General features: G+C 42.2%; 1 protein-coding gene across 3 annotated transcripts in view; it reads left to right on the forward strand.

Annotated features, from left to right (window-relative positions):
* POC1A (POC1 centriolar protein A) overlaps positions 1-25,710 on the forward strand; it is a 66,803-nt gene that overhangs the window by 25,321 nt on the left and 15,772 nt on the right. For all 3 annotated transcript variants that reach the window (XM_014959454.1, XM_014959452.1, XM_014959453.1), the window contains exons 8-9: positions 9,548-9,616; positions 10,702-10,800. In XM_014959454.1, coding sequence (XP_014814940.1) covers positions 9,548-9,616; positions 10,702-10,800 — 168 coding nt within the window. The remainder of the gene's footprint in view (positions 1-9,547; positions 9,617-10,701; positions 10,801-25,710) is intronic.

The following is a 25,710-nucleotide window of genomic DNA, read 5'->3' on the forward strand; positions in this document are numbered from 1 at the left end:
CAGACCTGCTTTAAAGGTCCCCTTTCCAAAGGGACAAAGAGAACTGATTCTTAACTGACTTGTCTCTTTCTTGAAATGGGGACTGAGTCTTAAAGCATCAAAACTAGCTGGGGAAAAAATCACAACCTGAAGCTCTTGGGGGTGGTGGAGATAGTTTTGAGCAGTAATGGTAGGTGGGTAAGCTGCAAAACTGATAACTCTGGCTTCTTATGGCTTTCTGTTTAGCATCTACCTTGTCTGATGTGTAAAAAGGTCAAGTTTGTTCTGTAACTTTTCTTACACTGTGTTAATAAACTTTTCTCACTTTTTGTGATATTAATGGAAAAATAGGACAGCCTTATACTTAAAGCTTTACTTCATGGAAAGATCTGATTTAAAACTGACCAAAGGGTTCAAATGCTTAAAAGAATGAGGGAAAGATAATAAATGCCTGCTATCTTAACAAAAAAACCTTGACTGCATGGAACTTTCTTACTTGAAAACTGGACTAAAGGGACACTCTTATTGACTAGGGGCTGCAAAGCTTCTAACTGTTGTCCTAACCTCATTTTCATATTTGTCTTTTGTGTTAATTGGCCAAGTGAGTGGCCAAGTGAGTTAGGAAGTAGCTTTCTGCAAAAGGGTGTGGACAGACAGTGGATCTTTGCACCTCTCATCCTTGCCTCAGGAAAGGATGTGCCTGGTTATTGTTCATCAGGAGGCTGAACCTGCTTTCCATTGTCCTCCCTTCCAAGCTCTAGGCTTTTCCTTGAGGGGTGCAGTGACACCAAAAAAAGCTTTGCTTTGAATAAGAATCCAAAACTGATTATAGTGATAGAGGCATTCAGAATTAGACAACAGAAAGTCCCTTTAAGCTGATGCTGTACTTAACTCAGGGCTTCTACAGAACAGTTTGTTTGTGAATCATCTGTTGAGAAGTTGAGTTAAAGCTCTGTACTATTCCTGCCCCCATCCTGTTTCAGATCAGTTAGATGTCTGCCACTCTCTCCTAGGCATCTGACACTGAAAATGCTTTGACACTGGCACAGCTGAAGGGTATTTGCCATTCTGGGATCACATCTCCTTTGGTTTGGAAACAGTAGAAGTATAGTGGCTGGTAAAGAAGGCCAGAAATCACTAAGGTTACTGCACTGGGATGGCCATGGAACCATTCCTGGCCTAGCCTTTAGCAGGCGTTCCCTCTGCTGGCATGTGCTATATTGCTGTAGGTTGGTGCTTTTAATGCCTGTTTTAACAGATTCCTTGCTTTTCCACTGAAAGCGGATGATAACCTGTACTTCCTTCACAGTTAGCACCAGCAATGACAAGCCCTGCTTTCATCAGAAGCTGCTGGCCTGGATTCCTGCCCTGGCTGCTTCTCTAGCCTGCTCTCCTCGCAGATAAACCCAGGCTTTTTTCTTCCCCCTCCAAGCTCACTGTGATTTCTGACGGTATCTCCAAGTGGCTAAAAATGAAGCGGGTGTGGATTTTTTTGGTCATTAAGTAGATTTGCCTTTCTAAGTGAGGGCTATAGGTTAGTCACCAAATGAACAGCCTGTTCTGAAGACATTCTTGAGTTGTGACTGTGTGGGGGTGAATATGCTGGTTGAGACTTTGTCCTTGCTCTGACAGCTGACTGCTGTTGTGTTGTTCTGGGAAGGCTGCATGCGAGTGGACACTTGAAGGAAAAAAACATAAGGGCCTTTAGACATACTTTGACGCAACTGCTGGAGTGCCAGGAATTTGTTAGCAGCTGATTAGCTGTAGTTTACACAGGGAGGGTTGCCAAGTTTACATTGCTGTCTTTAATTGTAATGTAGCTGGCCCCCTTGTAGCAGAAGGATCGTTAGAGGCAGGAGTTTGCAGCTTGGAGCTGACATCTTGCAGCTGTAAAAGATCATTCTGTATTGTGCTTGCATATTTTAGTTCTGGAGTGCTTCAAGCTGTGAAGTACTCTTGTCTAATTCCGTATGGATGAGACACTGGGTTGGTACGTAGGTCCACCTCTGGTGTGGAATCATCATTAAGGAACAGAACGTTTTGGGGCCCATAAGTCACCTCCAGAGTTGCTTGTGGAGAGCAGGTACGTACACAGTGCCTGTCTGCCCTTTGGGGCCATTTGGTTAGAGCATTTCTAGACTGACTTCCTTAGTGGAATGGAAGTTCTCAGTAAATATTTAGAAAACATCTGTATGCTTATGTTTATAAATAGGAAGACAGAAGATGCAAAGCTATGTTTCTCCAAGCAACCTTGACATGAACCATGAAGTAGCTGCATTCCACCCAGCTGGGTGGCACAAGCACTCTCTGCTTTGCTGCTTGGCTAAAGAGCAAGATCTTCTGAGCAGGTGCACGGGAAACAAAAGTGCTTTATCATGGCCTGCTGCCAGCTCTACATAGGTGGCATTAAACATCTGTGCAGGCCTACTCATCTCTGAAGGGTGTGAGGACATCTTGGGGCTGCGCAGAACTGGACCAGCAAAGGGGGGAGGGAAGGAGTGCGTTGCAAAAAACAAGCAATTGATTCTACATTAGCATTTCTTTGTATTAAAAGGAAATATGAGTGCTTTATTCTTCCCTTGTATTTTTTTTGAAGCTTTGAGGAGTTAAAGCTACTGAAGAGTCAATGATGAGGTGCCAGTGTACAGTTTCCATTAGCTGTAGCCCTTGCTCCCTGGTGAAGGAAGGTGCAGGTGTGACGGTCTTGCTCTGTGTAGTGATATAGGAGCTTTTCAGAGCTGTGTGGACCAAGAATCCTTGTGACTTTGTCAGAGGTATTCTGCATGAAAACTTCCCTTGTTGCCATTGCCATCTTTGTCCCCTGTGCTTTTCTCCTTGGTTCCCTTTCTTTCCTTTATCACCCCCATTGTGCAGTTTCTAGGAATCTGCCTTTTTTATCTAAACACCTTTCTTATCCTTGCTGTTAGAGATGTAGATTCTTTCCACAGCCCCTACTGCTTTCCACTCCATCCCTGCTTGAGGAAAATACTCAACTCTGTCCTGCACTTCTTTACTTCCCAGCGTACCATGCCTGTGCTGACACTTTTTCCCTCTCCACACCCTCTTTAGGGTATCTGTGTTCTGTAAAAAGACAACAAACATCCATGGCTTTCATAGCTGCTTCTTTTTTTCCAGCTCTTGCCTCTAAGACTTGGATTTTTCTGTCTGATGCTTCTTCTGCAGGATACAGTGCTGCATCCTGTACCAGAGTGTGAAATGAGTGTGTGTAACTGTCACCTACCTTGTCCCTTGAATTTCTTCCTGCCTCTGTTGTCTTCTCTGAATTCAGCTTTCTTCTCCTGTTGCATATCCTGCTATTGTCTTTCGCCTTTTCTGGTGAGATTGAATAGATCTTCACAGCTGTGGGTTTCCTTGCTGCAAGTTCATCATTGATCCCAAGATGCAGGCTGGGTACTTCCGCCTCAGCAAAAGGTCTGTTAATTTGAATTGGTCTGTGCTGAACTCTTCACTGCTTTATCTGCTGCTGAAACCAAGAGTTAGGTGAAAGACACATGGGATCACCATCTTGTCCCAGGCTCTCTGTGTTCTTTGGCACTTGAATGCATTTATCAAGTTTCTTCCCTGCTCTTGGTGTTTTCCTGTTTGTCTTGATTACTTATTCTTTGCCTCTTTTGCTTCTTTATCCTCTGTTTCAATGTCTGTCTGGCCAAGTGTGGCTTGCCGTCTTCTCCTGTGCGATGAAGCAGTTGAAAGCACTGTGAACAGTGGCGATGACTGCTCTGTTTATTATTATTTCTTTTATGTTTTGGACTGAGGATTCCATGCCTAGGATCCCAGCACGCTTGTTGCCTCCCAGACCTTATCACCACTTATCTCCCTTTTTCTCTTTGCACTAGTTAATCTATTCTGGGAGAGTTTGACTGAATGTACTGACTCGTATCTTCCCACTTCTACATCCCCTTTTGTGGGCAGCAGAAGAGGAAGCTGTCCTTTAATTCAACTGTTTGTTTCCTCCTTATTTATTCCTTCCTTATTTCAGCTCTTGGCACCTTCATTACTCTTATCTGGCTCTTCTCTGGATTTAAAAAAAAAAAGGGGGGGGGGGGGGGATATAGTAATGTATTTTGTAGTCGTTGTAACCTGTAATCAGGGGGGGGGGGGGCGTAGAGGGGAAGGAGGGAAGAAAATTCTGCTGGCATCCTTGACCTCACTTGTCCCTCCAGCTACCTTCCTCTCTGCCTCTTCTGTCACTGTGCAGACTGTGGATCGTTAAACTACTCTCTTCTGGTTTATTCCTGGACCTTCTCCAGACTGGCTCTTGTTTCTTCTGTTACGCAGAAGCCAAAACGTTAGCTCTGTTCCTAGCTGAAGCTCGCAAGTCTGGCCTCTCTTGACTGTTGGTGTTGGCCCTGCTGCTCTTGAAATCGGCTGCCTTCTGTCCTCCAGCAGTTCTAGGGGGGAGGAAATGGTGTTCAAGAGGGTTTTCTCTCATTGTCTGCTGATTTATAGATGGTACGTGTTCGTCTGCTGTCTGCATGTAGGTAAGGCTGTTTGCTCCAGGCATGTTTCCGTTTCTCTGAACTAAACTCTTGGCCTTTCTCTTAATTATTTATTTCAGAGAGATCTATTTTTAGCTCCACCTTTTGAAAGCTTTCTGTTCAGGGATGCTATTCCAGTTGTCTCTTGTCATCCCCTGTGTTGATGGTTACTGATGCTATCATCATCCTGCCAGTCGGTCATTCACTGCTGTAATCTGTGTTCTGGCTTTGTAGGTGATGAACGCATTCAAGACACTCAGAATAGTTCTGAACATCTCTTTTTTGGCTACATTTCATGTTTTGTGTTAGCTGATCAACCTGTGAATTGCTGGGGCAATAAAGGCCTTGTGATGATGAGCCTCAATCTATAAGAAGTGGGAAAACAAGGAGAAGGTATAATCTCTGTCTCTGGGGGGTACTCTGCACATAAATCACATGGGGTAACATGCTGTGCCTTACCCTTCTTACCAACGCATGCAGCTGGAAGTGGGGACGTCACCTGGTGTTTCACCTACTGTGATATGGCTATTTGACTTTTCCCCAAATCCTGTTCATTGGGAGCACTGCTGCAAAGGAGTAGGCTTAATCCTGGTATCATTCCTCCAGTAGGACTTCTCTTTTTTTATTTCTAGTTTCTTTGCTGCATCCAGTGTGTGAGCTGTTTGTCCTTTTCAAGGCTCCTTGGGGCTTATCTCCACTCTGCCTGGGACTCTTTCACTAGAGGAGATGAGTTGAATATTGATTAGTGGCAGCATTCTTCCCATTCAACATTTCCAATGGATAACTTTTTTGCTCTTTTGTGTATTTTCCCTCAAACTGTCTGCGGCTGTCTCCCATTATTACTATTACTGTAATGTCAAAATTTGACATGTACAAAAGCTTGACAGTCCTCGTGTTGTTGGCCTGCTGAGGACTAAATAGCAATGTTCCTTGCTGCTGACTTGGTGTATGTCATTGTCCAGTCCCTTCTTTCTGCAGCTTGCTGTTTAGTCCAAGACAAGAAGCTGTTGGGGTTTGGGGACTGGTGCTAGCAGCTTGTGTGTAACACCTGCACAATGAGGATGCAGAACTTCTGAACCCTCAGGAAGTACCAATAGACAGACATTTGTGCCTTGCTACAGAAAGAGGAAAAGAGTGATCCTTTAGAAGGTTGCTGCATCACACATGTTCTAGTTGCATGGGAAATAAGCTTGAAATTCTCCCTACAACTTCTATAGAACAATATGCAACTGCTGCTGCATTTTGGCACTTCTAATGCAAACAGGAAGTTTAAGGGCGGGGGAAGGGGGGGGGGGAAGGAGTGAAATCTGAAGGAAGATTTGAATTCTTCAGTCTCTGGACAACAGGTATGTGGTCAGGACCACATCAGAAACCTGTTGGATCTCTGCTGTGCTTACCTGGAACAAATGGGAGTTAGGCTGTGTCTAATCACTGGCATGTGTAGCTTCTTATTTTGTATGTTTATATTAAATTGTGAGTGTATTTGGGAAACTATTATTTGTATGTTGCTATAGCAAACCTGTTATATCCGGGAAGAGTGCTGTAAGTGCATGTAACAAAAATACTTTTCACTTAATTTATGTCAACAAATCTGCAGAGGATGTTGTGTCTTTAGGCTTGTCTGTTCCCCTTCTTTCAATTTATAAAGGCGCATTCAGTCTTTGATATCAGTTTCTATTTTGGGAGGAGTAAGTTCTGTTGAACTCTTTTTTTCATTGCCCCCTTCAGAATGCTGTGACTTTGGAGCCAGTTCACTGCCTGTTTTGATGTGATTTGTATTGTGTTAAACTTTGTCTAAATACATGGAAATATTTAGACTGATAAAAATAGTTTTGTGAAACGTTACTCCTTTCCAGTATTCCTCACTTGTGCTTGTTCCTGAACATTTTGTCTTAAGCAGTGTCTTGAAGATTTTTTTTGCCTTCCCAGCTCTGGTTTATTACAGTCAGAGAGCAGTTTCTGTATCCTCTGCTCTGTTATCTTTGAGCACTATTCACCACTGTGCAGCTTTCTGGCTACGTATGTGTTTCTGCCCTTTCTTACTCTGTTATTTGTCTTTTGCATTTTTTTTAGAGTCTCCATTCCTGGCAGTGTGGTCAGAGAGCTGATCTGCTGGGGAAGGCGGGTGGGAGTAGAAGGCAGAAGCACGTTTTGTCTCAGCTGATTGATGGCAGTGTCTTTGGTTTGAAATATCTGCGCTATTTAATGCTGTGTTGGTTAAAGACACCTTGTCACGCTAATGGCTGCGCGTGCATTTTGAAATTGCTGCTACTAGATCGTTTCTGGCAAGAATCTCTCAAGTGTAGATGTTGCTATTAGAAGGTCTCAAAACCCTTTGAAATCACAGCAGGTGAAATGGTAATATGAAAATCCCTTCATGTATTTTAAGGAAGCTAAAACTCTTCACACTTGGAGTGACCACATCAAGACTCTAGTTTTGCTGGCATAGCCTTGTGCCAGTGTATTTCAAAGCACACAACACAGGCTGCAGTGACAGTTGGGTGTTTATCCCAAATGCAATCTTTGGGTGTTTGTCCACCTTCAGGATTTATAATGATGAGCTCACTTTTACAAAGGAGAGAAAGAAGAGAAACTAGAAACAAGCTGGATGGGAGATTTCCATGTGATGTCCATTGGGAAGATGTGAACTCTTAATAAAGTAGTCTGTCCTTGCCACTTGATACAGGGTGAGGAGAAACTCCTTCCTTGGCTTCTGAGATGTGAGCTTACTTGAAAGAGGATAACTCTGCTTCTGTCAGGAGGTGCATGTCTGTGTGGTGGAGTTTTCTGGTCGTGATTGTTGTGGCTTTTTTGGTGGTGTTTTCCACCTGTCCCTAGTTCAGCTTGCTTCCCCAGCAAACTTGGCCATAGGCTGCTTCTGCAAGTGCTGTTCCTGCCTCTGCCCATTCCAGCATGGGCAGAAGCTCAGGCTTAGTGCAGTCTGCAAAGTAATGTGTTCAGTAGCTGACATAAAACTTCACTCCCTGGGTCCTGGGCTGTTTATTCTAAGCAGAACAGTTTGTCTGTTGTGCCTGTGCTCAAACACACGTAATGATTTCTCAGCTCTGTTTGACTGCATCTCGGAGTGCCTGCCTCATCCTTCCCATGTGCGTACTCCTGTGTGCTTTCTGAAAGGTTGAAAACGTATTAAAATAGATGCGTGGTGTGAAATGCACGCTTTTACTCAAGCAGTGCTTCGGCATCATTTAAAGTCTCTTGGAACTGACTATTTTCAGAGCAAGGCTTCGTCAAAATGCAGGCACCTGTGCTGCACAGAGCTGATGCTGGGTGCATCAACTCTGGCATCTGTTCCATAAAACTATGAACAGTAGAGTAGTTAAAGCCAGGCTTCTCTTCTTCAGCTGAAAACCTGACAGCTAACACAAACCTTCATAGAGCACTGGGCTGTAGGTCTGAAATGGCAGATGGTGGTGGTGCAAGGAGTGCCTGCCCACTGCTCACACTCCTGTGCTCCTGCAGGTGCCTGTCTGAAGCCTCTATTGTTGCTTGGCCACATGTTCCACACGTGAGGGGATACAGAGCAGTCATTCTGGCTTGTTACTGATGCTTTTGCATGTCCCCCTGTGGCTTTGTCCTGCTGGTTGGTATCCAAAGAGAATAGCTGCCTTCTGCAAAACTCTAGCTGGTACTACAGAATACAGTAAATAGAAGCTAGTGTACAAATACAGCATATTCTGCTGATGCTGCTCTGTCTGCCACTGTGACCTGTGCTTCTTACCAGAGCTGCTTCCTCCTGTGCTGAAAACTTTGTGGGCTTCTTGACTGCCAGGTCTTAAATAAAACGAGTAATTGGATTCTGCTCTGAACACTGAATCTTATGCGTTCGGTTATTCTGCTTGTACAGACTTATTGACTTAATATGCTTCTAACCTTGGCCAAATTAATTGATACAAATTGATTGCTTTGGTTCATAGCTGCTCAAGCATGTTTTGAAGTTACGTTGTGGTGGAGTAAGTACGAGCTTTAAGCCTCGCGTCTTCTGCAGTGAGCAGTTTGTACAGAACATCCTAGAAATATATAGGACAGCATGTGATGACTGTAAAAAAATAAAATTAGAACAAAAACAAACTCACTGCCCCCAACCTTTTCCTTCATGATAGAACTTCTTTCACTTCTTGCCTGTGGCATTACCTACTGGCTATTTTTATCATCAGTTGTATATTTTATGCTGTCCCTTAGTGAAAGTTATGTATTTTCAAAGAAGGGCTGCTGGGAAAGCACGTGGAGGAAGATTCCATAGTGAATCTGGTACACACAGCAGTTCATGAAAGTTGCTGCCTTGTGATGCTTGTGTTTTGAAGATTCAGGGTAATGTTTGAAGTTCCTGCCCCTGAAGTTCCATGATTATGTGAAATTCTTGGCTTAGTGCATTTTCCTTTCATGGTTCTAGTATTCACGGTGTGAGGAGCAGCTTGGAAAATGTAGATTCTGAGGGCTTGGCAATTGAAGCCTGAAAGATGGATTCATCACTCCTCAAATTTGTTTTTTTTTAAAGCTTATTATTTCTATGGGACATTGAGGTTTGTGACTGCTTGGAATTGTCAGTAGTTGGGGTAAAAGTCTTTCTCATGCCCTTTGATGCTGCTCTGTGCATATCTGTCTACTAAACCTCCTTTTCTGCTTTAAACCTTTCCATCAGTTGGCTAACTGAAGGCTGCATTTAACAAAACTCAACAGTTTTACTGCTTTTAATAAATGAACACACGTTTTAGAAATTCTTAATTTGAAAGGGGAGAGAGAATGATTGAGAGGGAACAAGGAAAAGCCTGAAGCTATAAAACGTGGTTTGTTCCTGTCTCTGTCTTAGTGCCATGGATGTTGTGCTGTAGATATGGTGTCTAAACTGGGGGCGAGAATGTGGGAAGTGGTAAGTGCCAGGGAAGTTAGCATGTTAATTGTGGCCCGATTACCTGACAGATAAGAGCTTTTTAAATTTTGCGTTTATATCGCTGCTGTCAAATGAGAAATACCTTGTAAGGCTGTAATGAATGGAGCTTTGTAATACTTTTTCACGTTTTTCTAAACCAATCTTTTAAATCTGTTTGCAGGGGCCGGCTACCTGTGTAGCATTTTCAAGAGCTGGAGACTTCTTTGCCTCTGGAGGTTCTGACGAACAGGTATCTGACCAGTTTGATAGTTTTGTGCCTTGTTACAGTTTTCTTCGCATCTCACTGCTGCAAATATATGCTGGTTTTAACATAGTGTGGGTTGCCCCACTGAAGTTATGGGCAGACTTTGACCCAAAGTAGTGGTCTGCTTGAGTATCCATTTTTCTGTTATCAGTCTTCGCTGAGCTGCGTTGCATTGCTCGTAATCCCCAGGTTAGACTAGGTGCAGTGTCTGTCTCTGGAATATCACCCTTGCTAGCAGTGGAGAGAGAATCTATACAATAAGAGCATCACTTTATTCTATTACACAATGGAATGGTGCCATTGGTTAACTATGCAGCTACAGAAGAAAAATCCTATTTGGGTGAAGCAGGGATGAGAACTTGTAAGTAAAGAATTAGCACTGATGTTCTGATGACCAGGATGAGCTGAGCTGCCTGGGTTCACAGATGTCTTTCAGCCTTCTGAAATAGTTGATTGATTGCTCTTAAACTTTTTTAGACTTTTAGAGCCACTGCTAAGGATTTTGCTCCATAGATTTGCTTTGATACGTTGAAGTGGTTTATGTGTTAGAGGCCTTTTTTCTCTTCTGAAATAAATACCACACTATGGAGAGAAGAAACCTGTAAGTGGGATTTAAGTTTGATATTTAGCTGACAAACTAGCTTTCCAGTTTTCTAATGCTAGACTCAAAGTACTAACTCTCCAATGAATGAACTGATGATAAACCAGTCACTGTTTGTTTGGGGTGTGGCTGATAAGTGCTATAATGCTAAGCATGTTATCTTAATATATTTGTGGCTTTAATGGTATATTCTACATGTTGCTTTGAAGTTGTTCTGGTAGCTCTAGTTTCAGGATGTTCCTGACACAAAGAATACTGGAAGACTAGGTCACTTACCCATTGAGAACTCAGTTACGCTCTGTGTTTGGTAGCACACTTACAAATCACATCCTTAATTTAATTGATGCCAAAACATTCTTAGGCAAGCTTTGGTGTGCATCTGCTGACTCTGATGTGTTGACAAAATTGACCTTTAAGCAACTGCAGGTGGAAAATAGAGATAACTTAGTCACTTGCCTTTCTTCTGCAGGTGATGGTGTGGAAGACTAACTTTGACGCAGCAGATTATGGTGATGTACTGAAAACACAGAAGTCTGGCACTAGTGTGGATGGGACCCATCACACTCTGGTAGGTCAGCGTACTGAAATCACAGAGTTCCTTTTGAGAACACTTCCTGCAATTTCAAAGCATGTGGTTCTTCCAAGCAATTGAACTATAGAATCATCTTCCCTTGGTATTTATTTGAGCTGCAGGATGTCTGTTTTTAACTGTCATATTGTTTATTTTGTTAAACTGTACTTTATAGGAAAATGATACATGATGATTTTAAAAGGGAAAGAAATTTAGTACATGTATATATGCATTCTTTATTAACAGCCTGTGTTGAAGAATGTGTGGTAGGCTTGGATGGCAGTCTGCAAAAAAGCGCAGACGTGAGTAACAGCTGAAGTCAGTTTTGGTAGCTGATACGAATCCTTTCAGCTGGTGTCACTCCTGAAAATAGATATTGTTCATGATATCTTTTCACTGACAGCAGAGACAAAAGGAATCTGTGCATAGACTTCACGCTTGAGAAATAGGTGACGTATTTTACTGGAGCTTCTGGAGCTTCTTTCTTAAATACTTGGCGGCATCAGTTCATATCCGTTCCCTGAACCATGTGTGAAGAGACATCTGAGATCTGACTGTATCTAATAGATAAATCTACCAAGTAATTCATTATGATGCAGTGATCTAAGCGTAGAACTGATGCTGGATGTCATGGCTGTTATGAAAGCGACCATTTAAAGTTACTGCCCGTATGAGTTACAATTTTTGGACTTGGTGATGCTTCACTTAAACTTGATTTTGTCTTGTCAGTCTTTGGGTATTTTTTATGCGCTTGACTATGCTACAAGATTCGGAGATGTTATTACCGTGGCTGTTTCTTGGTACATTTTGTTCAACATTAGCTGTAAGCTAAAAGCAGTTTGTGAACCAGGGAGTTTATACATATACGGCGTTGCCTCAGTTGCTTTGGGGCAGTGTCTTTAGCCTTATCAACTTAGGTCGTCTTTACCAGGCTACTAAACTTATGTTCTCTCTTAAACATAGTAGCATTTTTGTTCAATATGATGTCAGTCCATTGCTGGAGGTGTTTGGATAGCTGTAGTATTTTGTGATGGACAAGATTTGAGTCTGCAGCTCCAAACCTGATGCCTTACGATGTGGAGTGCTCTGTAAAGAAAGCAAACCAAACTGGAGGATATTAGTGGTAGGTGATTATGAGAGGATGGCAAGAAACAAACACGGAAGGAGGAGGTGACAGTGTTTATTGATTCTCAGCTGGTTTTGGCTAAAACTGACTTCTTCCTTTTCCTCCTCTCTTGTGTTCTAACTCTAAAGTTATGCAGGCTATGAAGCTAGCAGTCCAATGACCTCTTTGTTTGTTAGCCTATTGAACTGGACTGACTTTGAACTCTATCTGCTTTAACTTAAGAAATTGTGTAGTATAATTCTGGGGTGAAATATGGCAAAGAAAGCCTTTGTGTGAAGGAAAGGAATACTGTTTTCAGTTTGCAACATTCCAAGGAATGGCTTAAATAGTGTAGAGAAGGTGTCTGCTAATGGGAGATTGTGGTACGTTTACCCCCATCTGTACCACTGTTATTACCAGAGTGTATTAACCAGTAGTAATTTAAGGAAAGGAAGGAAATGCCTAAGCATCTCTAAAACTTAGCTCTCTGTTATAGAACCTGTGTCAGCAGATGGCAAGGTGTGCATTGAAGGTAGAAGCTGAACAAAACCCTTGAACAATGACTAACCACCCTGAACATAAACACCCTGTTGTCCCTCCAGCAAAATTGCCCCTGTGGAAGTGTTTACCTGGCAACACCACTAACAGATGCTGCTGGGAGCAACTGTTTGTGTACCACTGACAGGCAAACCCATCTCATGCAGCGTGGGCTGACAAGGTGTTGCTCTATTCATGCTCTGGCCCCGTGGGAAACAGGGTGCTGCAAATTCTTTGAGGTACAATATATTGGTTTGGCCCAGGTGCTGTGTTTTTACAGAGGGCAAAGTGAATCCATGCTGAGTCATGTGGAAGAGAGGTTCACTTTGGTTTGGGGACCTGAATTACTTCAAAGGAGTGAGTATTTTGAACTGCCACCCAAATGCAACCTTTGGCTCGGGCATGCTGATCCCAGCAGTGCTACCTGAATATAAAAAGTGTTATGTGCAACTTACAGAAGATCAAACTGAGCAATAGTCAGTGGGATTCTTCCTTCCTACTTATTCCTTGGGCAAATGTGGCGTTATCTTTTGGTCTGAATAGCACAAATGATGCTTCCATTAGCTCTGCTGGATTAGCCATGAGTGTGAATAGAGATTTGTAAATTAAACCTTTGACTGCCTTCAACAGTAACAATTCTCTCTGGTCAAAAAGCAGGGATGAAGGTGGTTGCAACAGAGAGCCTGGGTGCCAGCTGGCACAACTGAAACCAGTGTCTTAGTAGACTTAGTCTGTTGATGCAGTTCAACAATGTCATCTCTTTTATGCAATTAAGAACGTTGTTCTGCCTTGAAAGTGTGATGCAGCTCTGTCCTGCTATAAAGGAGTGGGGTTTCAATTTTTGTCTCAGTCTAACTGGTGCTGCCAAAGCCAATGTAGTCTAAATTTTGGGACAGCATCAACTGTAGTGTGGTTGCCTGTTACAAGAACCATCATGTAGCACATTAGAGCTTATACCTGGTCTCTACTAAGAGCTCACTACTCTTCATGAGAATGGAAATTAAAAAAATATGACTAGTACTCAATATCCTTTTGTATCAGGCTATTAGGAATGCAACACTTTAATATTAAGGCAGTTATAATTGCTAAACTTGGGAAGAATAAACAATGTAGCCCAAGAGCTTGTTTTGAATAGCATAGGTTAAGTTTAAATTTAGAATTGATGTGAAATGTTCTTTGCTGTTAAAAGGAAGCTGATATCTCTGAAAATGGCTTGGTTTGTTATTTTAAGGAATATGTATAACCTGAACATGGAAATGTTGGCTCCACAATAACTTGTCCATTCCTGGCAGTCTACTCTTTTCTTTCAAGTGAATTTCATTACTTTTATCTTTTAGAAATATATCATGCCGGGCTCTTAAAGTGTACTGTCAATGCTACAACTTACTGCAAGACTTAAATTTCACTATATATCCAGTTCCTTCTTGTTTTGAGCAAAATGTTTGCTTTTTAATAATGAAGTACTTATTTGGTGGATTTTGTGTAGTTGAAATCAGATATTTTTCCCATCAAAATCAGTCTTGAAACTGCCACCTGTGGCCCATCGATTTCATGCCAAGATCACCTTTTCCTCCAATGAAGAATGAAGCTGCTTCATCTTTCTCTCCTGCTGTGTTAGTGTGCCAGGATTCTGCTTCTCAAATAATACTGACATTTTGCAGACATTTTGAGATGTAACTACATTTTTAACAGACGTATAGGTTGTTATTTGGGTTTGGTACCCCTGAAACACATGAAGACTATTCTTGAATCTGTTTTCATCCTTTACTTAAGTCAGAATATTATTCAAAGGAGAGCTTAGGCTGTCATGTGTAGCTGTATGATTTTTTTCTTAGGCATGGTGAAAGCACAAATGCTAATCAAACAGTGTAAAAGCACTCAGGTCAGTGTCTGGTTTCTCATGGGGAGAGACAGACTGACATGCTGAGAAATCTAAGAAAGAATAACTAAACACAGACTTCAAAACTAGTTTGTCATCAGGATGAACAGGAAGAAAAAAGAATCCTAAATAGCCTGTGGGATAAGAGGCATGAAACACTGTCAAGGTTGGGGAGCTTGAAACAAACACTTAAAACAATTTTCACTTCCATAGGCAGAGGGAGACCGGAGCCTTTAGAAGATGCTGGTTTCTCAGGCAGTTGGTTAAAGTTCATTATGAATCAGGGTATTGGGCTTGTTTGCAACAATCAGCATGAACTTCAAAGTTGCTCTGCCCACCTGCTTGTGTTTTCTGTAAATATATGAGGTTTGGGAGATGCAGCTTGCTCTGGAAGTAAAACTGCTCCATGTAAGGACTAATGCAAACAAAAGAGAAGCTCGTGATGAGCAGGAATTGCAGTGGTGACTGTGGTGCAAAAGCATAGACAGAAAGAAAACACAAAAGTTGTTAGAAGTGAATTACAAGTGTCTGTTAGTGTAGATGTGAGGCTCTGAATATTAGATCTGAGTTACAGTAGCTCTGAAATAAATGCTTACTCTTAAATTCTAAGCTAATGATTATTGCATAATTGCCTTGAAACCTTGTAATGGATGCTGCATGAAGCTGGCGGGGAGAAATTAAGTCTTAGTCTTATGTCTTGATCCTATAAGCATTTGTGTTTGCCTTAATCTAGAATCTAAGGGGTAAGAGTAAATTAATGCTTTAAACTGTAATATTGAGTGGTGAGGACCTAGCGGGAAATCAGAATAAGAGATATAGATTTTGCACATGACTTCATAGATACGGGCTCTTATACTTGTCCTGGAGTCAATAACTGTGACCTACATCTTCTGCATGAAGATTTGTGTAGGGTCAGATCAAAGGATATGTTTGTGGATCTACTACGTTGTGAAAACATTCATCAAACAATTTGTTCTTTCTAGAGACGGCAGATAATGTGTTTTATTTGGGAAGTTTGGTGGTTTCTTCCAAATACAAGGAAAGCTTCGTGTATGCAGTTACAGCTGACGTGAGTGCACAAGAACACTTGTTTCATTATGTGGCAGATCTGCTGCTATTGTTGACTAATTCCGAGAAGACTCTGTATGGTCAAGTGTTATGAGCAAATGCTGAGCAGTTCATGCCACAGACAGTTAGAAAGTGCTTGGGTGTTTAGATAAACTTGCACACTGAAAATCACAAATAAAAACATTGTACTATAAGCTAAGTTGGTAAACAGTTTTTCATGCGATATTATGGAAAATAGGAAATGCTCATTGATACAGAGATTCTTTACTCAAGTTTAAACATGAACCTTCTTAGGCATGTTGTGACTCTGCAAAATACTGCTTTGCAAAGGAGGAGGCTGGTAAGGAAACTTTAGTCTAAGCCTTTACATACAGCTTTCTAAAGAAAAATATTAAAAATGTGTTTATGTTGCAGCATCTCGGAGGCAAAGCTGTCTTGAAGGGGGGAGTGGGAACTTCAGGTATCCAAAAGGCAGTGAAATGCACACTCCATACATGTTGCGTGTGGTCTGTTTATTGCAGACCACAGGTGTCCAGGTACAGCAAACATAAGCTTACAGGTGATGGGCAAGTGTTTCTCTGGCCATGTCAGCTGTGAATTCTGCAACAGATAACTTAAATAGACGCAGCTCAGTTTTCAGCTCCTGGTAGGACTCTGAGAGACCTGCTTGTGTGAGTAGATGTGCAGACAGGCTCAAAAGCCAGTAATCTCTTGGTAAGGTAATTTGGGAGGTGTGGGCAGAGGAGCAGTGTTGTCTTCTCTCACTCTCTTGCCAAGGAATCTTTCTGCTCTTTTGAATTCAAAAGCACAAATGTTTTGAATATCTCTAGCTCCTTTGAAGTTAAATGGTACCCCGTTGTGGAGCTACCAAAAGCTCATGGCATAGCAGACTTCACAAGGTGAGTGAAGCTTGGGAAGAACAGCACAGCGCTTTAGCAGAAAGGACTTTTAAATAACTCAGTAGCTGGTGACTCTTCAAATGTATCTTTTAAGACAGGCCTCTTTCTACACTGCTGAGTTTCACATTTTCTCCAGCCATTGGACTATACTTAATTCCTCAGTGGCAATTTTTCTAAAAAATTCTGTTGAACAGGAGGGTAATTCCAAAAAACGTGATCTGATCATGAAGTTGTCTGGGGTCTATAACTGAATGTCCAAAGCTGACTCCACCTCTCTCCTTTGCTGGTTCTGGTTTGTGTTTGGTGACCTCGGGTGCCTCCTGTGCTCAGCCCGTGCTCTCTGTGCTGACTGCAGCAGTTCATTCTGTCAGCCACCCGTCCCTTGTGTAAATAAATTCCTCCTGAGTTACTCATAGGCCAGATGTGCCTTTTCTTTTTCTGACCTTTTGGCTTCCAAATTGGTAACTATCTCTAATTTTGGCATCCGTTAATACTTATGAATACTTTTGTACATTTTTTCCTTTTTTTTTCTTGCTGTGAAATCCCCTCTTGGGAAGCAGTTTCATTGCACAGAGCTGCAACTCTTCACAATTGGATGTGAATGTGTGTTGTTGTTTGCACCTCCTCCACCCTCTTCTATTTATTTATTTTTAAGAGTTGTAAGGGAGGAATCCTGTATTCAACAGCAGGGGATCCAACCTTCAGCCTTCAGGATAAATGTGGTCTGCAAAATGATTATTTGTCCTGATCTGCTTGTCACCTTGTTTTTCTGAGGATGAGTTCCCACTCCAAGAAGCTTTAGTCTGGTACGTGATTGTCTTCCTCTTGGAGTAAGTAGGCAGATTATTTACTTAAAGAACAACAGTGTGATGAGTGCTCAGGATGCTTCCACTGTTCTCTACCCTGCCTGGCTGTTGGAGAAGCTTCATAGGGATAGGGAGGAGTCTTCCTACGACTGATCAGAGGATGCTCAGGAGCTCTTCCCCACATCCTTCACCAGCAGCACAGTTGCAGATGGTTACTCGTAGCTGCTGAGCCTTCTCTCTTCTGTCGTTGAAAGAAGCCCACTCATGTAAGCGTATTGCAGCATGTCTTTGGTTTTTGTTGGGTTTTGGGTGGGTGTGTGTTGGGTTTTTTTTGCGAGGAGAGAGGTTCAACTGGAACAGGGGAAAAGGCTTCTTTCTTCTCCCTGCTTTGTGGTGTGGACAAAGCTGGGACTCTACCTTGGCCTGTGCTTGTAAACCTTCCAAGAGCCAGAAGGATGTAGTTTTCTTTCATTGCTCGTGTCCTTCTTTTAGCAAGAGCAGCTAATAGCTCTTGCTGTGCAAGAAGGGGTGTCTTCCATTCATGTTGCTGGAAACCAGAGATTTGGAGCGGAACGAACTCTAACCCCCAAGAGGTACTGGGCACTTAACTGACTGAGGGAGCTGTTGTGGCGAGCAAGCCTGGCCAGTTGAGAATGTTTGCTTGATCTCTTCCTGCCTGGTTCAGCATTCTCAGACTCTGGGAAAATAATCATTCTTCCCATTGTGGTAGTATGGTCAGTGGGAACCATGGCTAACATGAGACAGAGCGCACGCTGCCCATTCATTTATAAACACGTTCTTGTTAACAAAAGAGATAGAAACTTAGTTTTATGTTGTGTGTTTACAGGCCTATCTGATCTCCCTCACCCTGTACAGATAACCTGGTTATAGCCCAAAACACCAGGCAGGAAGGCATCGGTGTTGCATCATCTGTTTTGTGGGTAGCCCAAGGGAGTAACCCTTTGGTTTCGGTGTTGAAAAGGCTGGATCCAGCTGAGCTCTAGAGTCCAGCTCTAATTCATTGGAGAATAAAGTCTATGAGCAGTACCACGTATCTTCATCTCAGGAAGCAGAACTGGATGGCTGTACCAGTTGGCTGTGCTCTTTGTGGAGCCTCACTGTACATCTCACCAATTTTCTGCATCTTAATTTGACTTGTGAGGCTGCATCAGAGCAAAATAAATGGTTTTTCTCTCCACTAAATGAGTGTCTCCCTCACAAACAGCTAACAGCAGAGCTGTTTCCAGAAGATATTCCAGAAAGCCTCTGTTAATGGCTAGTCCTCTGATTCTTATTTCAGATGTGTTGTTGCACAAAACTGCATTTTTCACAAATCGATGGAGTTTGCCCCTATGTTGTTGCTCTTTCCCTTGAGGCTTTTGGGTTTGCTTTTCTCTTGATCTGCTCAATGTAAGGAGAGAAGGGTGTGTATGACAAACAAATGAACGCCTCTATCTTCTCTGACTTTGTGTGTTAAGATTTTTTTACACGTTATTGCAGGCTTTTTATCAGAGTTTTCATATCTTGTCTTGATGAAGGGCTTGAAAGAGGAAAAGGCAGGGTATGGGCACCTTCAGCTTGGTGTTTCGAGAGGCTCTGAATGACTGCAGCAACCTCCAAAAGCTTTTCCTGTTAGTGGATGGGAGCAGCCCTGCTGCTGCAGCTGTTTTCCCCTGTGTTCTGGTTTGACAAGATTTTTTGCAGAAATAAAGAGATTAACTTTTAATTTCTGTCATCTTACAGGGAATAGATTTGTTCTTTAAGTCTCTGGAACAATAATGCAAGTCCTGACAAGTCATTATTGGTCAGAATAAAAATTGCCTTTTAAGTTCAGCATCTCAGGCTAATTAATGTAAATTCATCCACTTAGGTTGCCGCTGTATGTGGCTTGTTTTAATGCTTGAGTCATAATTCAAAGAGAAGAGACAGAGGCAAGACTCTTTTTTTCTTTTTTTTTTTTTCCCAAGCTGCTTTTCTGTGTCAGCTTTGAGATGAATGAAGGTGGCTCAAGCTTTAAAAGTTTCTAAGGTCTCAAATGTTTCTGTTAAAATCCAAACGTCAAGCAAGAGTAGTAACAAATGGGCATGCTATGTGTGTCTGCATGTGTTTACATATATGTACCTATACATAACATGCATTATTAATACATAAGTAACATACAGAGGCATGCACATGATATGTATATTACATAGCATATGCGTATTTCATTAGAAAGAGCCAATGATTGTGATGAAGAAAATGAGCTGGAAGCTGTTGTTCACACTTCAGGAGCTCCCTGTGCGTGTTTTGCTTCTTGCCTTGGAGACTGTTGCCTTTAGTATAAATGAACCTGGAGCTGGATAACCCAAGGCTGAAGATAAACACTTAGAGATCTTAAAAAGGGCCAGAAAACAGGAGCTCAGTTCTTAGTGACATTTCTTACTGATGCTTCTCATATTTTTATTTCAGTTCCTATAATGGCTTGTTTCCACACAAAACTGTTCTTCTGAGACTTTTGGTGATGTTATTCTCCAGGAGCAGCGTTAGGATGGCCAGCTGAGCATCACCTGTACAGCAACACTTAATCATTCCATCCTAAATTCTGGAAGGCTTCTTATACCTTCTAACAAAACATTTGGAGAGGGGAGCATTTGTTAAGGGAGGTAAAATGCCTAGGAAAAGACAATGTAGAGGGATTTTTTAGCTATTTAAAAAGTAATTCAAATGAGAAAGGAGCTGACTATTGAAAATTGGTTCCTGTTAATTTAGGATCTTTCCTTAGTAAGACTGTGAATTAATGGAGATCTGTATTAATTATGAGTCATTTGGAAACCCAAGCTTTTAGAGGTGTGTTCCTTATTGCTTTTGGATTGTGGCAATCCCCTTTGTCGGAGCTTATCAGGAACTGACTTCCTTCTTTCCGGTGCCAGATACACTCCTCCTCAGAAATCAGTGCAGGAAATTACTTTCTTTCAACGTTTTATATAAAATAAAGATAGCACAAAAACCCATGAGGCTGATCTCAGCTGGCATACAGCCAGTTGATGCCATGGTGTGTGCAAAGTGGTGCTCAGTAGAAACCAGCTGAAAAGCATGGACAGTGTATATATTGGATGCTTTTAGCAGTCTGCAGAGATGCTTGTTACCTGAAGTTACCTCAAAAACCACAATGCTAATGTCTGTCTTGGTTTAAAAGTGACACTTACAGAATACAGAGATAAGTTTAAGTTGACCAACAGGAAACCAGAAGAGCAAGGTCACTGAAAACAAGGGAGGGGGAACAGCTTTTCCCTTTTGGCAGGAGCAGGGTGAGGCTCTGCTCTTGGCCAGAGATGGTCAGTGTCATTTTTGGGGATGGGATCCTGGTATTTCTGTAAGCAGATACAAATTTCACTCCATGTGCAATCTTCTATGTGTGGACAGGCTGGTTTCATGCATGTTTGAGCACAGTAGCTGGCTCAGTGCAAGTTGTTACCCCTGTTTCTTTCTTTGTGGCAGCCTGGTCAACAGAGGTGGATGGGGTGATGCTGCTTCTCTGCAGGTACACAAACCTTACTCCATCCGCCAGCCTCTGCCAGTGATTCGCTTAAGCTTTGGTGCGAGAGTGCTTTGGGATTTAAGGAGGTTTGAGATGTACCTATTAACTGTATTTCTTCTTGGGCTTATCACAGAATTAATATTTATTGGCCAGTGGCAAAACATGGCCATTACTGTAGAGGTGCCAAGTTCTAATGTTTTAATTTGGTATTTTTAATAGCACCGATAGGGAGAGGAGTGAGTTTTGTCTAAATCACTTATGGCCTCCTGCATATCTAACCCGTTACCTTTTGATGTGAAGCAGAAATGCAAACAAAAATAAGAAAAGTAATGTTCTTTTTACCTCCCTTCCTTTTTTTTTTTTCCCCTTCCCTCCCTCCCAAATCCCATGCCACTATTGAAATTTGCATCCTGAAATAAGAGGTGAGCAGGAATCAATGGTCCTATGAATTGTTTCACAAAACTAATTTCACTTGTATCCTCATTCTAGTTGTTACCCTACGCTGCTCTGGATAGTAAATGTGGAATAATGCGAGTCTGGAAGAATGTGATTGCTCCAGAAATTTCAGAGCTGCCTTGAAGAGAGGATGCTTTTCCAGTCTAGAGAGATGTGCTTGTGCTTGGAGAGCTGTGTTCAGTCAATGATATTTTATGTGTAGCAGGGAGAAATGAGGTTACCCCTCAGTTTTTAATGGGTCATCCCGTCTAGCATAGTGTACTCCATCTGACCTTCCTGTGAAGCTTACCTTGAAGCTAATACGCTTCCACTGGATGTCACTGTTGCTCTCTGGGAACACATTAAAAATATCACTTTACCTGTGGTAAAAATGACTCCTCAGAATATAAGACTTTTCATGATATTTCTCTCTCATTTGGATTAGTAGAATTTGGGTCCAAATAAACAGTGTACATCGCTTTTGGGAGTCTTCTGCTCCTCTTCTTCTAGGGATTTTTTTTTTTCGGCTAAGAAGTGAATTTAATTGCACTTAGTAAATTTTAATACATTGGATGTCTGTATTTGAATACACTGTGTTGCTTGAAGGGAATGCCATCTTTCTAGGTACTTGAAAATGCATTCTTGTCCACATCACATTCTCTTTAAAAAAAAAAAAACCAAACAAGCCCAAACCAGCAGATAGGCTGTGACAATTGATTTAAAGGGACTTAAGGGTAGTAGAGCTGAACCTACCCTCCTTGCTTCACTCAGTTTCTGCCTCTTAGTGGAGAGTGGTGAAGAGAAGGGAAAGAAAATATTTCCTCTGCATTGAATTGTAAGACTCCTACTTTTTATTAGTAGGTATAAAATTCAGACAGGTCGTTATCCTGTCAATATATCTTCTAAATATCACAATTTAGAAAGCAAAATGGCATTTTTAAAGTTATCCCTTGTGGTTTTACTATGGATGGTACGTGTGTTGTGTAGTTAATGCTTGCCCCCCTCCAATCAGCACAATAATAGCTGGCCAGAATGCTGTTTAGCCAGAAGAATTTTCTTAAGAGACTCAGTAAGAGACCTCTGGAATGAAGGCTGATTAATTTTCCCCTTCCCCCAAGTAGTTGCACTGTGCTGTCTTTAAGTGGTTGCTATAAATAAATCACTTCTGTTTTCCCTTTGTCACTGAGAGCTGTATTGTATTCTGAAACTGCTCATCTATTCTTCCTTTAATGTTCAGCTGCTTCTTGCTGTACTCCCAGTGCTTAATAAGCAGATGTTGTAATAAGATATTTAATGGCAAATACATTTGTTCAGTTGTGCCAAGTAAATTGTGCACTTGAACTCTGACTAAAATAAATTAAACCTCTGCAGCAGTGTCATTGTTTCTGGTGCTTGTCCCCAGGATTCAGCTGGCACTTTACCTTGCAGGTGAGTCAGATGGGAGCACAGGTGTCTCTAATCATGATGCTCATCAGGACTGAGACTGTCACAAATCCAATGAATATTTCAGGGCTCTTTCTATATTTTTACAGTTGTTGTTTTTTTTTTCCAAATCTGTTAGAATTTAAATTACTAGTGGTTGGCTCACCACATGGCAGAGATTGCAATTGGGAAAAGGGTGGCTTTAGTTGGGTGTGTGAGGATTTTCTTCTTTCTTTATTCTTCTGGACAGTAGCAGGAATGATTTAATCCTCTCTCACAAAGTTTGAAAAGGTTTCAATCTGGGGGCAATTCAGTTCTCCCTCACTTGGGTGCACATTTCCTTTCAAAGGTACTGGCCACTAAGGTAGTGGTAAGTACAAGTTGTAGTCTGGCTGTTAAGGGAAAGTTTCCAAACGTTTCCCTCTTGTTAAGCTTCCCCTGAAGGATGCTGCAGTGATGCTACCGCTGTCAAATTTGGAAGCTGTACTACTGATTCAGTAGAGGCTGCTTTATTGCCTTCATAATGCAGCTTCAGCTGGTGCCGCTGCTGTATTTGAACTACAACAGAGTTGCAGGTGGATGCGTATGGCAGACAGTCTGTCCCTCTGAGCACTACATTCTTTCACATTTTTTAATTGAAGAAGACTGTTTGAGCTCGCTAAATGTTTGACAGCTTTCTAAAATTAACGCTGAACAAAATTCTGCTTGTCCATTCAGATTTAGGATACCTGTAAAATACCCCAGCATCTGTCCGTTGAAGTCCCACTTGTGTTTTCTTAGCAGACAGAGACCTTTCCTTGACTGTTAAAAAAAAAAATAAATAAATTTGAGACTCTGGCAAGAAAAACCCAAAAGGATTAAAGAAAAAAACCCACTCTGTTTTTCTCCTTGATGCCATGGTAGGAGGGTCCACATGTTACTTTTCCTCTCTCTTCACAGGGCTTCTGTTAGCTGACGTGCTTTGGGCAGTGTCAGTACAAACATTCCTACTTGGGCTCCTCAGCCTCTTCAGAAACAGGGAGTTGAAATTACCCTGGGGAATCTGATCCAGACAGATGCAAACGCCCTGCTTTAAGTTGTGAAAAGGAGAATGCTGTGCCTTTGAGATGCAGCACCTTGGCTGGGTTGGCCGTCAGCCAGTCCTCTGCCTCTGTCCTTCTGCCCTTCTGTACACCATGGGCTGCATTTGCAGCATGTTCATATCTCTTCAGCTGAGAGCTTGCAGGCATTTTCAGTGAGCTCCACCTTGTGCTGGACGTGCCTACGTTGGGCAAATCCAGGCCTTAACCCTTGTTGAATGCTGTATCTAGGGACCCTCTGAGAAGCCTGCTTGGACGGGTCTCAGACTTGAGATTGCAGCTTGATGCCATCAGAGCGGGTGGGATGAGTCAGAAGCTAGAGCAGACTGACTTCAGCTTCTCTGCCTGACTGTGGGCAGCGAGTCAGGGGGCTGTCTGTAGGGCTGGGTGCTGGATACTTGGTTTTTTGCACCTACTGTAGTGGGCCTGGGACCTGGGTAGGCCAGGTAGGATGTGTGAGTTTCTACAACTGAATATTCAAAGACCTTGGCCAGTTGGGAGCCTCCCACAACATGTTGATGTAGCTTTTTATTTGCTGGCTGGATGTGTCCCTGGTTTAGGTAGATCAATGAACTCAGAATTTCATTGCTGAAGGCACTAGGTGCAGCTTATCTTCTTGATGATGGTGGGCTGTAAGCATCCTTTCAAGCAGCTGTGGTTGAAATGGGGAAATATGCCATATTGTCGTGTTTCTGTTTTTAAATGTAGATATAGTTCTGTTCTTGGGGGTGTTGCCACCACTCAGAGTGCCTTCAGGAGACCGCATGGGCTTTGTGGAGGTGGCTTGCTTGGTTTTTCATGGGGGTGGTACCTGCCTGTGAGCCGATCAGCAGAACGTAGCATCAGTGACGAAGAGCTGCTGCTGCCTCTGGCTTCAACTTGACATGATGAGGGACCGCTTGACCCTAAACCATCAGGTGTGGGAACATCTACGCAATGTTGCCTTTGCAAATATGCCAAACTCTTAAACTTTGTGGATTGGAACAGAGAGAATATCATCTCTGAGTTCAACCCAGCAGCTTTTTATGAAAAGCTGTCTGACATATGCTATAAAGGTAAAGGGAGAAAATATGTTGGTACAGTCATTTTTCTGCTTCTGTGAGTCAGCGTGTTCTAATGGGTTTTGAAGTGGAGAGCTCATCATCATTTGGGGTTTTTAAGTGCAGGTTGTATGCAGTGTTAGCTCACTCACATTTCTGCTGTGCCATGATTGACTGGCCTGAAGTTACATCATCACAATATGATAGTCAGCCTTAAAATAAGAAGAAAACATGCTTTTTAATGCTAATTACCTATTGAAAAGCAGTGTTTTGGTTTTTTGTTTTTTACTTTTAAACAGCAAATAGCAGCTTTGTAAGGCTGGCTTTATCTCCTCTCTGCAAGAGCGTATTTTAGTTGATTAAATCAGTGCATCAGTGAGCAACATGTGACTCTTGGGCTACCTGCAGCACAGGAGTAGTTTGAGTGTGGCTCCCATGTGGGGCTGTGCAATGTGACCCGGAGTGTGGGCTGTGTTGGCCTAAGGCTTGTAGATAATCCAAATTATTCAAACGAGTGGGAGGAAGCAAATTAGCCAAGGCTGGCGTGGCTGGTACTGCTGCTACCCAGCTGCATCCCAAGCCTGTGGTGTAACACAGTGATCCCTGGGGAGCAGTTGTGTGTATCCTTTAAACCTTTCCCTTCCTTTCCTGCTCCTTAGGCAAAACTGCTCTTGTGCAGCTTGGCTGTATGAGGACAGTTTGGTTGGCAGGGTCTGGAGGACAGCAGCTGCAGCCTCTTTTTCTTCTTTTCTCTTCCCCTCCCTCCAGCTTCCCTATGTAGTCACATTTCTGTTCTTTGCACTGTTTATTGCTTATTTTGCCGAACTGTTGGGCTGGACCTCAGCTTTGGGAGCCTTTCTGTGACCTAAATCAGTGACTCCCAGCAGCACAAGTGTGTTGTTTTTCCTATATATTTTTTTTAAAATATATATACGTTTGTGTATATATATCTTCATAATGCACTAAACAGTTTCAGGTTTAAAGCTCTGTGAGCTGTTCTGAGGTCTTGTTGCAGCTTAGTTGGACATCTGCACACACCTGGCATCAAATACAGAGATGAGCAGGTAAATTGATGCAGCGCAGATGAGAAACACATTCATAGTAGTACGTATGAGAGAAG

Source organism: Calidris pugnax, unplaced genomic scaffold, assembly GCF_001431845.1.
Source record: "Calidris pugnax isolate Ruff unplaced genomic scaffold, ASM143184v1 scaffold407, whole genome shotgun sequence".
In the NCBI taxonomy this organism is placed as follows: Eukaryota; Metazoa; Chordata; class Aves; order Charadriiformes; family Scolopacidae; genus Calidris; species Calidris pugnax.